Source organism: Lotus japonicus, chromosome 3 (genome assembly GCF_012489685.1).
Source record: "Lotus japonicus ecotype B-129 chromosome 3, LjGifu_v1.2".
Taxonomy (NCBI): domain Eukaryota; kingdom Viridiplantae; phylum Streptophyta; class Magnoliopsida; order Fabales; family Fabaceae; genus Lotus; species Lotus japonicus.
Genome location: NC_080043.1, coordinates 77,701,234 through 77,712,372, shown reverse-complemented (window position 1 = coordinate 77,712,372; position 11,139 = coordinate 77,701,234). Strand labels below are relative to the sequence as shown.

Genomic DNA, 11,139 nt, shown 5'->3' with positions numbered 1-11,139 from the left:
ATTAATCTTTGAAGGGTGCAATTTATTTTTATGATGTAAAAAGAATTAAAATAAAAACAAGTTAATTTATGTTAGAATAATTTATGGGAAAAATAGTTCATGTTATTGTGATCAATAGTTGGATGACCATCAAGGTTAGGTGTTTGAGCTTTGCTAGAAAGTCTATATGAGATTGACCCATGTGTATTTGCTTCTCTCTTCTCCTCTCTCACGTCTCACTTGTATTGTCTTTATTTCTTAACACATGTAAGGTAATTTTATAAAAGTTAATTGTAGAATCTCATCCGTTAAGATATGTAATTTGATTCTAGAATTAATTTTGAATCTAAGTGAAAAGAAAAATCCAAAGACACAATAATTAATTTTTTCTTTAAAGGCACAATATTTAATTTAACAAGAGACAAAGACAATCAATTCTAATTTATACAGACAGAATAATATTGCCTATCTTGAATAGTGTATATATGTACGGTCAAATTATCTTAATGCATATGATTTCATTGTAATGATAAACAAAATGACACCTTGCATTACTGTGTGTTTGGTCTCAGAAGTCGTACTCTGTTGATTCTTCAGGGCAGATACAAGCACGAGGAAGAATAATGAAACGCCGAGACTCATTTATACCCCACAAATAGAGAGATATTATTAGTTTAGTACTAGTACTACAGTACATACATAAGACAGGAAGGGAAAAGAGAAAAAAAAATGAGAAATGATAACTAAAGTAATAAAAATTAAATAGTTGGTCAATATGAGATTATACATAAAGTGACCCTAATGTAATAATTGTTAGCAGATACATGCACTTCTGACGATACCAGCAGTTTGTGGTGGTTAGACAAATTTTATGAAAGAAAAATAATAATTCTACATTTTGTGGCGGTTTACAGGTTCATGTAAATATCACTCTCAATGATTCAGCTGGGATTTCAATTTCTTCGCTGCTATTGTTTTTGTAGTAACATAATAAATACACTTGACTTGGGTACACATGATTACTCTATACACTGAAAGTAACTAAAGTGAATTTGAGCAGTGTTGTAATGCCGTTTACTGTTGAGTGTCTGAAAGTAAACAAGCAAAGGTATCTTCATCTTTTTCTTATCCCTCTTCTTTTATAACAAAAAAGGTAAGTAAATATTGAATGAAAGTGACTGTGGCAGCAGCTAGCAGGAGAACAATGGCCATTGGGAGCCCAAAGCATGAGAAGAAGATGCAGGAAAAGAACCTGAGTGCACAACTAGCTGTTGCAGTCAGAAGTATTCAATGGAGCTATGGAATTTTCTGGGCACCTTCAACCACTCAACAAAGGTAGGTATATACATGTACATATTTATAAAAAATAAAAAAAAACATCTTGGAGTTTTGTTAATTTGCTTCATTCACTTAACCAGCCTCTGGATCTCTAGTTGTGTGAAGAAGTGCCACATGTTGATGTGGGAGGGAACTCTTGAGAGTTTCTGCTTTTTTATGCAACAAAAATAGAATGTTATCTGCAGAGTCAACGGTTATGATTTCAGATGAAATTAAAGATCTTTTTCCCTTCACAAATACATAGAGGGAGCTCAGTCCCAGAATTCCTGGAGGAGTTTTCATGACATTAGATTGGAGTCAAAATGAAAAAATATGTAAATTATTTCAGATTTTTTCTCATTTTAGACACAAGTAATAAAGGGCAAATCTGATGCTACTAAGGAAGGGTCATACTCACTTCGTGGATCTAATGTAGACAACCTAACCTTATATTTTTGTAAGAGGTTGATTCCGTGTCTCGATCCTGTGACTGCAAAATCAACAGTGTGCTGAGGCTCGCCCTCTGAAAAAGTAAATGGAGCTGAACATTTATAAATTTAGACACTCAAAGAGGGGAGGAGACTCCTGAGACATCATTTTTCACTATATCTCTCTCTTTTTATTTACTCAATGAGTGTCTGTTGCATGTCTGCACTGTGCAGATGTGTACGGATTATTTTTCTTTGTGATGAAATTGGAAACTTGATGCATTTCCATTGAAGAAACAAATAACTGGGAAAAAAACAGATAAATGCAAATGAGATACAGGTTAATGTTATGTAATTAATAATTATGTGCATGAGAAATAGGTCACTTTGATCAGCTTGGTACTCAACCAATGTTATGTGAATGGTGTGATAAATAAGCAGAGAACTGGAATGGAGGGATGGGTACTACAATGGAGACATTAAGACAATGAAGACAGTGCAAACCATGGAAACTAAGGCTGATAAAATAGGCCTGCAGAGGAGTGAACAACTGAGAGAACTATACAAGTTTCTTCTTGTAGGTGAAGCTGACCCACTAGCTAAAAGACCTTCTGCTTCATTATCTCCAGAGGATCTCTCAGATTCAGAGTGGTATTACTTGGTTTGCATGTCCTTTGTGTTCTACCCCAACCAAAGGTACCATATATGCTCTAATTTCATTTAATTCATATAAGGGATTAATTAATGTTTTGTTTCTTTATCAATTTTTCTAGTTTTTTATATTTAACTAAGTTGGGTTTTTCTTTTCTTCTCACAGTTTGCCTGGAAAAGCACTAGAAACTGGTGAAACAGTGTGGCTATGCAATGCTCAGCAGGCAGATAGTAAATTTTTCTCTCGTTCTTTGCTAGCAAAGGTTGGATTTTATTCATAAATTTGATATTTTGGTTTTCATATTATATGATGTACGGACAATGTAAGGTTGATGATATAATATGTGGTCCAACCTTGGATTTGGCTCAGTGGGGTAAACATCAATGGGTTTTATGATGCTCAATTTCGTCCTGTAAGCATTGAGCAAGTTGGTCTCTAGAAGAAATAAATATCTTTCGCAGTCTTTGATTGTATCAAATGTTGGTCAAAAAGTTCTTACGACTAGATAAAATGTAAGCTAACTTGACCAACATTTAGCACAATTAGGTACCATGAGGATTTGTCTATCTTTTAGAGACTAACTTGCCCAACGTTTACACAACGTTTACACTTTCAGGAATGAAATTGACCATTAACTCAATTTTTAAAATTTACTAGATTTTAATTTTTCATATAGTAATTTACTATCCATAATTTTTGGTTTTTAATTCATTCACACTTCACTTTATCTTCTATTTCATTTGCGTATACTTTTTGTTTCTGTCTCTCATATTTTCTTATCGCACCACTTATCATATCATTATTTTTTTTTTTCATACGGTATGACTGACTTCAATCCTTTTCAACAATTTTCTTTTCTTTTTCATGTGGACATGGGTTTCAATTGCTGTATCCAGAGTGCCTCTATTCAGGTATGACATTCTCTCTACAACCTTTTCTATCTAAGGTTAAAAATGGTATTTTGTTAGTCGGCATTTGGTTAAAATAACTTAATTAAGTGCTTATGAGCTTAAAATATAATTGAAGTGCTTATGATGACGAGCGATTATGACAACAAGTTACATATATTTTGACAAACCTATGGAAATATGCTAAAATTATTTGAAAAACTTATTGAAATATGCTCAAAATGTATTGCAAGTAAACCCTTATTCATAAGCTAATTTAAATTTCTTATGAAAATAAGTTTAAAATAACTTGTAGATAGGCCAAAAGCTATTTAAATATTTTCTTTCAACTACTTGTATAAGTGTTTGTGCTATTCCACAGAAACTAACTTGAAGTTGGTGGTAAATATTGGGGTTATTTGGGATTGTGATTATGTCTTAACTAAAAAGGTGAAACAAAAGTAAAATGCAAAAGTGAGCTATCTTCAAGGCAAGGGCTGAGTATAGATATTGTGATTTGTACCCTATCCCATATTCTAACTTTACCTTATGACAGAAGCATAGATATTAACATTCATACTGTGTGGTGTGTGCTAAAACCTGTTTTTCAGACAGTGGTGTGTTTTCCCTATCTTGGAGGTGTCATTGAGATAGGAACAACTGAACTGGTAATTTCTGTGTTCTTCTTCCATAAGCTAGTTCCTATATGTTTTCAATATTAGTTAATACTTCTTAATTTGCTTATCTTGTTTGTAGGTATCTGAGGATCCTAATCTCATTCAACATGTGAAGGCATGCTTCTTAGAAATCTCAAAGCCTACATGTTCTGATAAATCATCCTCTGCCCATGACAAACCACATGATGACAACAAATATCCAACATGCACCAAGGGTGACCATGAGGTTTTAGACAAAATTCCCATGGAGAACTCATGTTCCTTTGCAGAAGAACTCAAATTTGATGAATATCCTGGCAGGGAGTTACAAGATGATGATAACAATGAAGATTGTGACATGGATGGATTCTCTGATGGTGGTTGTGATCATTATGAATCCATGATAGAGGGCATCAACGAGGGTGGTTCTTCTCAAGTTCATTTTGTGAATGAAGGTGGTGACATCAATGGTGCCCCAGATTCCTCTAGTTCTTGTGATTGTAGGTCTGAGGCTTCTGAGAACCATGGTAAGAAGGATTCTAAAAATGTAATCCAAATTCAACAAAAGGAGCTTCAAGACTGTGATGATAACTCAAAAAGTAGCTCTTTGGATATTGGAGCTGATGAAGTTTTGTACTACACAAGAACTCTCTGTGCTGTTCTGGGAAATTCATCAAGTTTTGCACAAAATCTATGTGCAAGTAAATCTAGTTTTGTGAAATGGAATAAAGGAGGAGTTTCTGAAAGGAAGTGGCCGCGGTTGCAACAAATGATGTTAAAGAAGACTTTGTTTGATGTCCCTTTTATGCACCTAAGTTGCTCCTCTCTCAAATTACAAAAAGAAAATGGAAGAAAAGAATGGACTTCTAAATTGGAAAATGCTGATAATTTCATGGGGAATGTCTTCTCTGATAAGAAAAGAGAATCTAGAAACATTCAGGTACTCAAATCTGTGGCTCCTTCTGCATGTGAGGTATTGACTTATCATCTGCTGAAATTAATGTTATCACTCGATGAGTGATGTGGCTGGAAATTGCATGCTACAATGCTAATGGCCTAATTAATCTTAAATCTTTAGTTATTTCGTATAGGTCCAAGTATAAATTTTTTACACTCATCACATGAAGTTATTTAGCAATAGTGTCCTGTTCTGTTCTGAAATTTTATTTATTTAGGAATATCAAAGTTCAATCTCAAAAAGCAGTGAAACATGTTAAGGAACCAGTTGTTATGTTTGTAAATTTGACAGATTTAGACTCTTTTTAGCAATTTCTAAATGATGTCATATGTAGTAAGAAGTTAACAAAACCCTTGAAGTTACTTTGTAAATATTGAAATATATTCATGTTAATTGCTAACTATGTGAAGGTGGAGAAGATTTCAGTTCTTGGTGACACAATTCAATACTTGAAAAAGCTTGAGGCAAGAGTGGAAGAACTAGAATCTTACATGGACACTACAGCTACTGGAGCAAGAACCAGAAGAAAATGCCCAGATGTGCAAGAGCAGATATCAGATAACTATGGCCCCAGTAATATTTACATGGGAATGAAAAAATCTAGGATAAACAAGAGGAAGGCTTGTGATATTGATGACATAGACACAGGGCTAGACATGATTGTTTCTGAAGAAGATAAGCCATTGGATGTGAAAGTCAACATGAAGGAGGAAGAGGTTCTGATTGAGATGAAATGTCCTTACAGGGAATACATATTGTATGATATCATGGATGCCATAAGCAATCTGCATATAGATGCACACACAGTTGATTCATCAACAGCTGATGGTGTTCTCACATTTAAACTTAAATCCAAGGTTTGTCCTTCTAACTTTTTACTAATTTTAGGGTAAGTGTAAGCTACATTTCTATGATACAAAAAACAAAAGCCTTATCCCAGAAAGTGAGGTCTGCTATCTGAATCACCCGACACCACTGCGCCTGAGAAAAAACCAAATTTTATGGAATATTATTGACATGTGATCACTTTTAATAATGTATTCCAACGTTGTTTTTGGCTTCCCTCTACCCCATTTCCCAGGACTTGAAGAAACCATGTAATCAACCCTTGTCTCGATGCCTCCAAAAGTCTTCTTTGTAAGCTACATGCCTATAACTGCTAAAAGAATTCTTCCAAAAAGTAGCATGTTTAAGACCTTGTTCCAAGTTATCTCAGTCAACCTGTTTTGAGGGGGCATTCTAACCATTTGTTACTTAACCCTAGCTTGAAGGGAAGAGAAGAGCATGTTACTCATGGACTAAGACATTATCAAAAAAGATTTTGACCATTGAAAGTCATTTATTTAATGAGTAATTTGAAAAATTATACTTGGAAGTTAGTTTTCTTTTCTTTAATACTTGAAAAGAAATTTGAATTCTTAAAACTTCATTTCAGTTTCGAGGAGCAGCAACTGCGCCAGTGCGGATGATCAAAGAAGCACTCTGGAAAGTATCTGGAAAGATTTGAAATGCCTGATTGAGTGTCTCATGGAAGTAGTAGATTCTTCTAATTCAACAATTTCATCTTTGTAACTCTAGAACAGTGATTACCTTCCTAACAAGCATGTCTTATTGTGTGAATCTTGATTTTGGCTATTTTGCTTAACTTCCTAACTGGGATTCTGCAGTTTAATTACTATCAGGTTTGAATTACTTCAGTCCATCTTTTATCATGAATTTGTGTGATTTCTGTTTGCTGTTGCTGCCAGCATCATATAACTGACTGTTTCCTTGTTTAGAAAGTGGAATTTGAATGTATGGTTCCAATGTGGTGGTGCCTGAAAACCTTTTCAGGTGATGTTCCAAGGAGCAAACATAAAGTTTATATTTCTAGTTTGAAACCTGTGAAATGTATCTATCAGAGAAACATCTATCTGAAGAGATTTTATCCATAGTTTGTTGGATCTATTTAGTGTGGATTTGCTATTGCTGTGAATTGTTTTAGTGTATGCTTGGAAATTCTTCTACAATCAATTCTAATGCTCATATCAATTTTAGTCAGAAGTTTTTATGAGTAGCTTCTAAATGCCAGAGTTGATTCTGAGGAAAACTAAACTAATCCAATGCTATTGTAATTCTTTACAATGGCACCAATTAGTTTTCTTGTAATAGCTTCTTCTTTTTGTTCTTGTTCCTTTTTTATTCCTGAAGTGCATTGTGTGATTGTGCACTTCTTTGAAATCGCCTAATCTTTGGAGATAGAGACCTTTGTCAACTAATTTGCGTGCTATCTGCCCATCTCTACTTTGATTGTCATTGTTTACTTTTAAAAAAGATACACCTATCTTTGTAATTAAATAGAAAAGAATTTTAGTATCTGAATCATGGCAATTTATTTTTTTCTGGTCTACTTATGATGATCTTACTTTATTTTCTTAACCACAGAAAATCTAGGAAATAACGGCATATCTCAACCAGAGGGAACTCATTCATATTTTAGCTCCTTCATACCAACCTTTTCGGTAGTGTATTGGTTCATTACAATTTACAAGTTATTTAGAATATTGTAGTGTGGCCAATTGTGTAATGCTCAAGGAAGAGAATGGGATAATAATTAACAATTAATAATTATCAGGGGAGCATGTGATATCATACAAATCAAAATGCAACTTCATTCTTATATTAAGACAGTGCTAATGCAAATCATTGTTCCCATAAATGAATTCAAACATAAAGCAATTCCCTATCAACTCACTTTTACCATAATTAATTTTAACAAAATCAATTTTATCAAAACTCAATTATGACAATGATTGTGCAAGTTTGGATACACCTTGGAAAACCAAGATGAGCAAAAATCACAATAGATTGAAGCAACTTCCCTTAATTTTTAGGATTGTCCGTCGTTTTCCATCGTGAACCTAAGCATGCATAAACACTTGATGCATTTGAAAATTTACTAGATAACATAATTGCTACTGAAAACTAATCTAGAAGAAACATCTAGACATACATTAAATAAGGCTCCTTATAGCTACTTGATACCAGTTTTCCATGGAGGCAACTTATTTAGATAACATCAATGTATGCACAATAAGAACACAACACATTATTCTTCATTTGCAGTTGGAAACACCAACTATAAAAATCTTCCTACAACCAACACCTGATCAAATTCTATAACCCATATAAAGCTAACAGTTTGTTGTTCTCTTTCACTATAAAACAACACATAAATAATAACATTTCAACATACACAATTGAAGACCAGCAAAGTCTTTCTCTACTTATTATATATACTAGTTTCACATCTTAGAAGAGCACCATATACCAAACTCTGAGCAAGCACAAATTACTATCTGTGGGATGAAATTGATTATTTTTTTCACTCTTGCATCCATTTCAAATCTTGATCCCAGCAAAATCCCTGACTGTGTAACCCACCTTCTCAAATCTTCCTCTTTCATTGTTCTCTCTGAATTTCAAATACTCTGAGCACACAAAAGGGCTATACACCCTCTTGTTTCCTTCTCCAACCACTTCTTCTGGTGCCAAAACTACCTTCTCATCCTCAAAGCACCAAAAGAAAGCCAATGAAAATCTATTCATAGGTTGCTTCAAAACAACTCTGTGCTCAGAGGATCTTAATTTGTCATTGCTCCAAGCTTGCATCATGTCTCCTATGTTCACCACAAGGGACCCTTCAGATGGGGTTATGTCAATCCACTTTCCTTCATCATCATGTGATCTAACTTGAAGCCCTCCAATTTCATCTTGATATAGGATAGTAATGCAGCTCATATCAGTGTGCATCCCAAGACCCTCAACTTGATCTTCCACACTTTTTTCTGCTTCTAGAGCAGAGTAGTTGTTTATCCTCAAGTAACCATGGCACTTCTTGAATTCAGAATCATAGAACAACTTCTCAAAGCCATCCCCTAAGCTCATCAACACAAGCTTCAGAATATTTTCTGACAAACCTGCCATCTTACTGCAATATTCCTCAAGTGTCTCACTGTTCAACACATACAAAGAGAAACAAAATTATGCTTTGATTAAATCAAACATAAACATGAACATAAAAAAGCCTTATCCCAGTAAGTTGGGTCGGCTATATGGATCACATGATCCATATAAAAGACGCGGCTAGTTACGTTGGCTGCCGCAGGCCTAACACAGCATAGGCGGAGTTGCTTCGATTAAATAAAAGCAAAAGAGAAATCAGGTATAGAATAGAAAAATAGTACCAAATGAAGGCCTAAAGGGGTAAAAGTGTACTCAAACATTACCTGAATTTTGAACTCTGTTCCTGAAACAGGATATCTTCAGAGCTCTTTGCAGAAACATAGAAGTTCGGTCCATTAATTCTGAGGCTTTCAAAGAATGGAGAAGCAATGAAGTGAGGGGTGTAAGATTTTATAGAAGAGAAAGGACCAAGCTTAAGCTTAGTATCAGAAGGGAGGTTGAAGATGTATTTGGATAATGAATGGAGCTGGCTGCAAAGATCTTTGGAGATTTCATGGTTGATTATGTGGAAAAATCCCCAGTCTTTGCAGGCTCTAGAGAGAGAGGTTAGAGAAGATGGCTGTATTGGCTGTGAAATGTCCAAAATAGGAAGATCAGCATAAGGTTTGGACTTTGACATTATGTCTTTGATGTGTATTGCCTCCAAAGTTTTGGGGTTATTTAATATATATAGGTTTGGTGAGAAGCTAGAAGCTGAAGAAGGATAACTCAGGGTGACAGGTATAAGACAGAGTTTAGAGAAGACAAGTCTATTATTTTTGTCAAGTGGAAACAAAGATATATAACATATATAAAGTCAAAGCAAAACTAACTTGTTGGTGATTTGAATAGAGTATAGAGTACTAAGACATAAAAGAATGATGGTGGAGAAATTAATGATTGGACTAATAGTGGGCTAAAGTGAGTCTATGATCATGACTTGTTGAAAAGGCTATAAATTAAAAAGCAATCAGCAAAGGTATAATAAAGATATAAAAGTTGTCCCTGAAAGTTCATACACTTTTTCTCACTCTATTCTGAAAGAGTTATTCACTTGAGGGTTAACACTAACACAAAGTTGGGTATGTTACAATCTGAATGAGAGGTAAAACTGATCAAAATATAACAAGAAAATTTGTTTTTTTTTTTAAAACAATCAGCATCCTCCACTGAGACAATCATGTTTGAGTCGGATATGATGCAATTGCATTCACAAGAGTTCAAACCTAAGACCTCTGCTTAAGCTATAACAATCATGTGTCGATTAATCTACGAATTTGATGATGGTTAATTAGTTAGAGATTAAGAAGTTGCAGATATATACTTTCATTTTCTTTTGACTTTCTGATTGATATTAAAATGGTTTCAAGGTCAGCTAGACAGGCTGGTAATAATTAAGCAAGCATCCCAACCACAAAGAAGAATTTGTATATTAATTCCGTTATGCATGGAACACACTTTCTTCTGTGAAAAGTTTTGACTAAGTACTTGGTCAATAATATGCACCAACCTGACTAAGTTAACGAGGTACAAACCATATGAACCCTTTTAATACCTTTTAGCATTGACATCACATTCACATGACAGTTAACCAATATTTGGGTATGCTCGTGCAAATTGAATTTTGTTGTCCCATTGCAAAGTGGACTAGGAATGTAACAAAATGGACATGCATGAGGTTTGATGCATTAATTCAAATCCTCATAGCTTACCTCTGCAAGTCAAGTCATTTGGTACCACTTTCCCATATTCTTCACACATAGACTTGTCCATTCCAAGCATAAAGAGATACCAACAAAACGGTGCCGGATCGAGACATACAAATGTATATCGTGACATTAATACAATTTGAGGTGCTTACAAACTTTTCTAAAGAAACATACTATGATGATTGATGGGGTACATGATATGTAATAATATAGAAATTGTCTCAAGATGGTTTTTTTTTTTCTTTTTCATATTAGCAACTTTCATTAGTTAATGAGTTTTTATATATTTATTTATATCGTGGCATAAAAGAAATTTTCTATTTCTTAATTTTTTATTTATAATTCTGAGCAGACCCTTTTCTCTCCTTATTTTAAATATTTGTGCTCATAAATTGTATACATGCATATAGTCATATAGATGTTCCAAGCGAGTGTTGTTAGTGGAGATTGTTGATATTGCAATCCGTCCATGGCGTGCTAGTTTTAGACATGTCCTGCGTGACGGCATGAGACTAATATGTGTGCTGACAGACTTGCTTATTTGGGCTTGCATTATTAATTTGGTCTTC

General features: G+C 34.2%; 2 protein-coding genes across 4 annotated transcripts; one reads left to right on the top strand and one right to left on the bottom strand.

Moving 5' to 3' along the window:
• Positions 1 to 820: 820 nt before the first annotated feature.
• Positions 821 to 6,569, top strand: LOC130746112 (transcription factor EGL1-like). Of its 3 annotated transcripts, none has more exons than XM_057598636.1 (9): positions 821 to 1,087; positions 1,170 to 1,314; positions 2,166 to 2,420; positions 2,542 to 2,638; positions 3,273 to 3,287; positions 3,875 to 3,931; positions 4,020 to 4,859; positions 5,288 to 5,734; positions 6,313 to 6,569. In XM_057598636.1, exons 2-9 carry the CDS (start codon positions 1,184 to 1,186, stop codon positions 6,382 to 6,384), a joined length of 1,914 nt encoding a protein of 637 aa, XP_057454619.1. In that variant the 5' UTR covers positions 821 to 1,087; positions 1,170 to 1,183; the 3' UTR covers positions 6,385 to 6,569. The 3 variants fall into 3 exon arrangements, with proteins under 3 accessions (XP_057454619.1, XP_057454617.1, XP_057454618.1); XM_057598634.1 differs by having other exon boundaries at positions 4,020 to 4,892; XM_057598635.1 differs by having other exon boundaries at positions 1,167 to 1,314; positions 4,020 to 4,892.
• Positions 6,570 to 8,010: 1,441 nt separating this feature from the next.
• Positions 8,011 to 9,646, bottom strand: LOC130746111 (gibberellin 20-oxidase-like protein). Its single transcript, XM_057598633.1, has 2 exons — positions 9,146 to 9,646; positions 8,011 to 8,871 (listed from the first exon to the last, which is right to left on the bottom strand). The coding sequence occupies exons 1-2, from the start codon at positions 9,499 to 9,501 to the stop codon at positions 8,259 to 8,261; spliced, it is 969 nt and encodes a 322-aa protein (XP_057454616.1). The 5' UTR covers positions 9,502 to 9,646; the 3' UTR covers positions 8,011 to 8,258.
• Between the last annotated feature and the right edge of the window lie 1,493 nt (positions 9,647 to 11,139).

Excerpts from the sequence above, each read along its gene's own strand:
- LOC130746112 (XM_057598634.1), top strand. The coding sequence starts at position 1,184 with ATGGCCATTGGGAGCCCAAAGCATGAGAAGAAGATGCAGGAAAAGAAC. Across the intron at positions 1,315-2,165 it reads CCTTCAACCACTCAACAAAG|AGAACTGGAATGGAGGGATG; the intron begins GTAGGTATATAC and ends ATAAATAAGCAG. Across the intron at positions 5,735-6,312 it reads CATTTAAACTTAAATCCAAG|TTTCGAGGAGCAGCAACTGC; the intron begins GTTTGTCCTTCT and ends ACTTCATTTCAG.
- LOC130746111 (XM_057598633.1), bottom strand. The coding sequence starts at position 9,501 with ATGTCAAAGTCCAAACCTTATGCTGATCTTCCTATTTTGGACATTTCA. Across the intron at positions 8,872-9,145 it reads GAACAGAGTTCAAAATTCAG|TGAGACACTTGAGGAATATT; the intron begins GTAATGTTTGAG and ends TGTGTTGAACAG.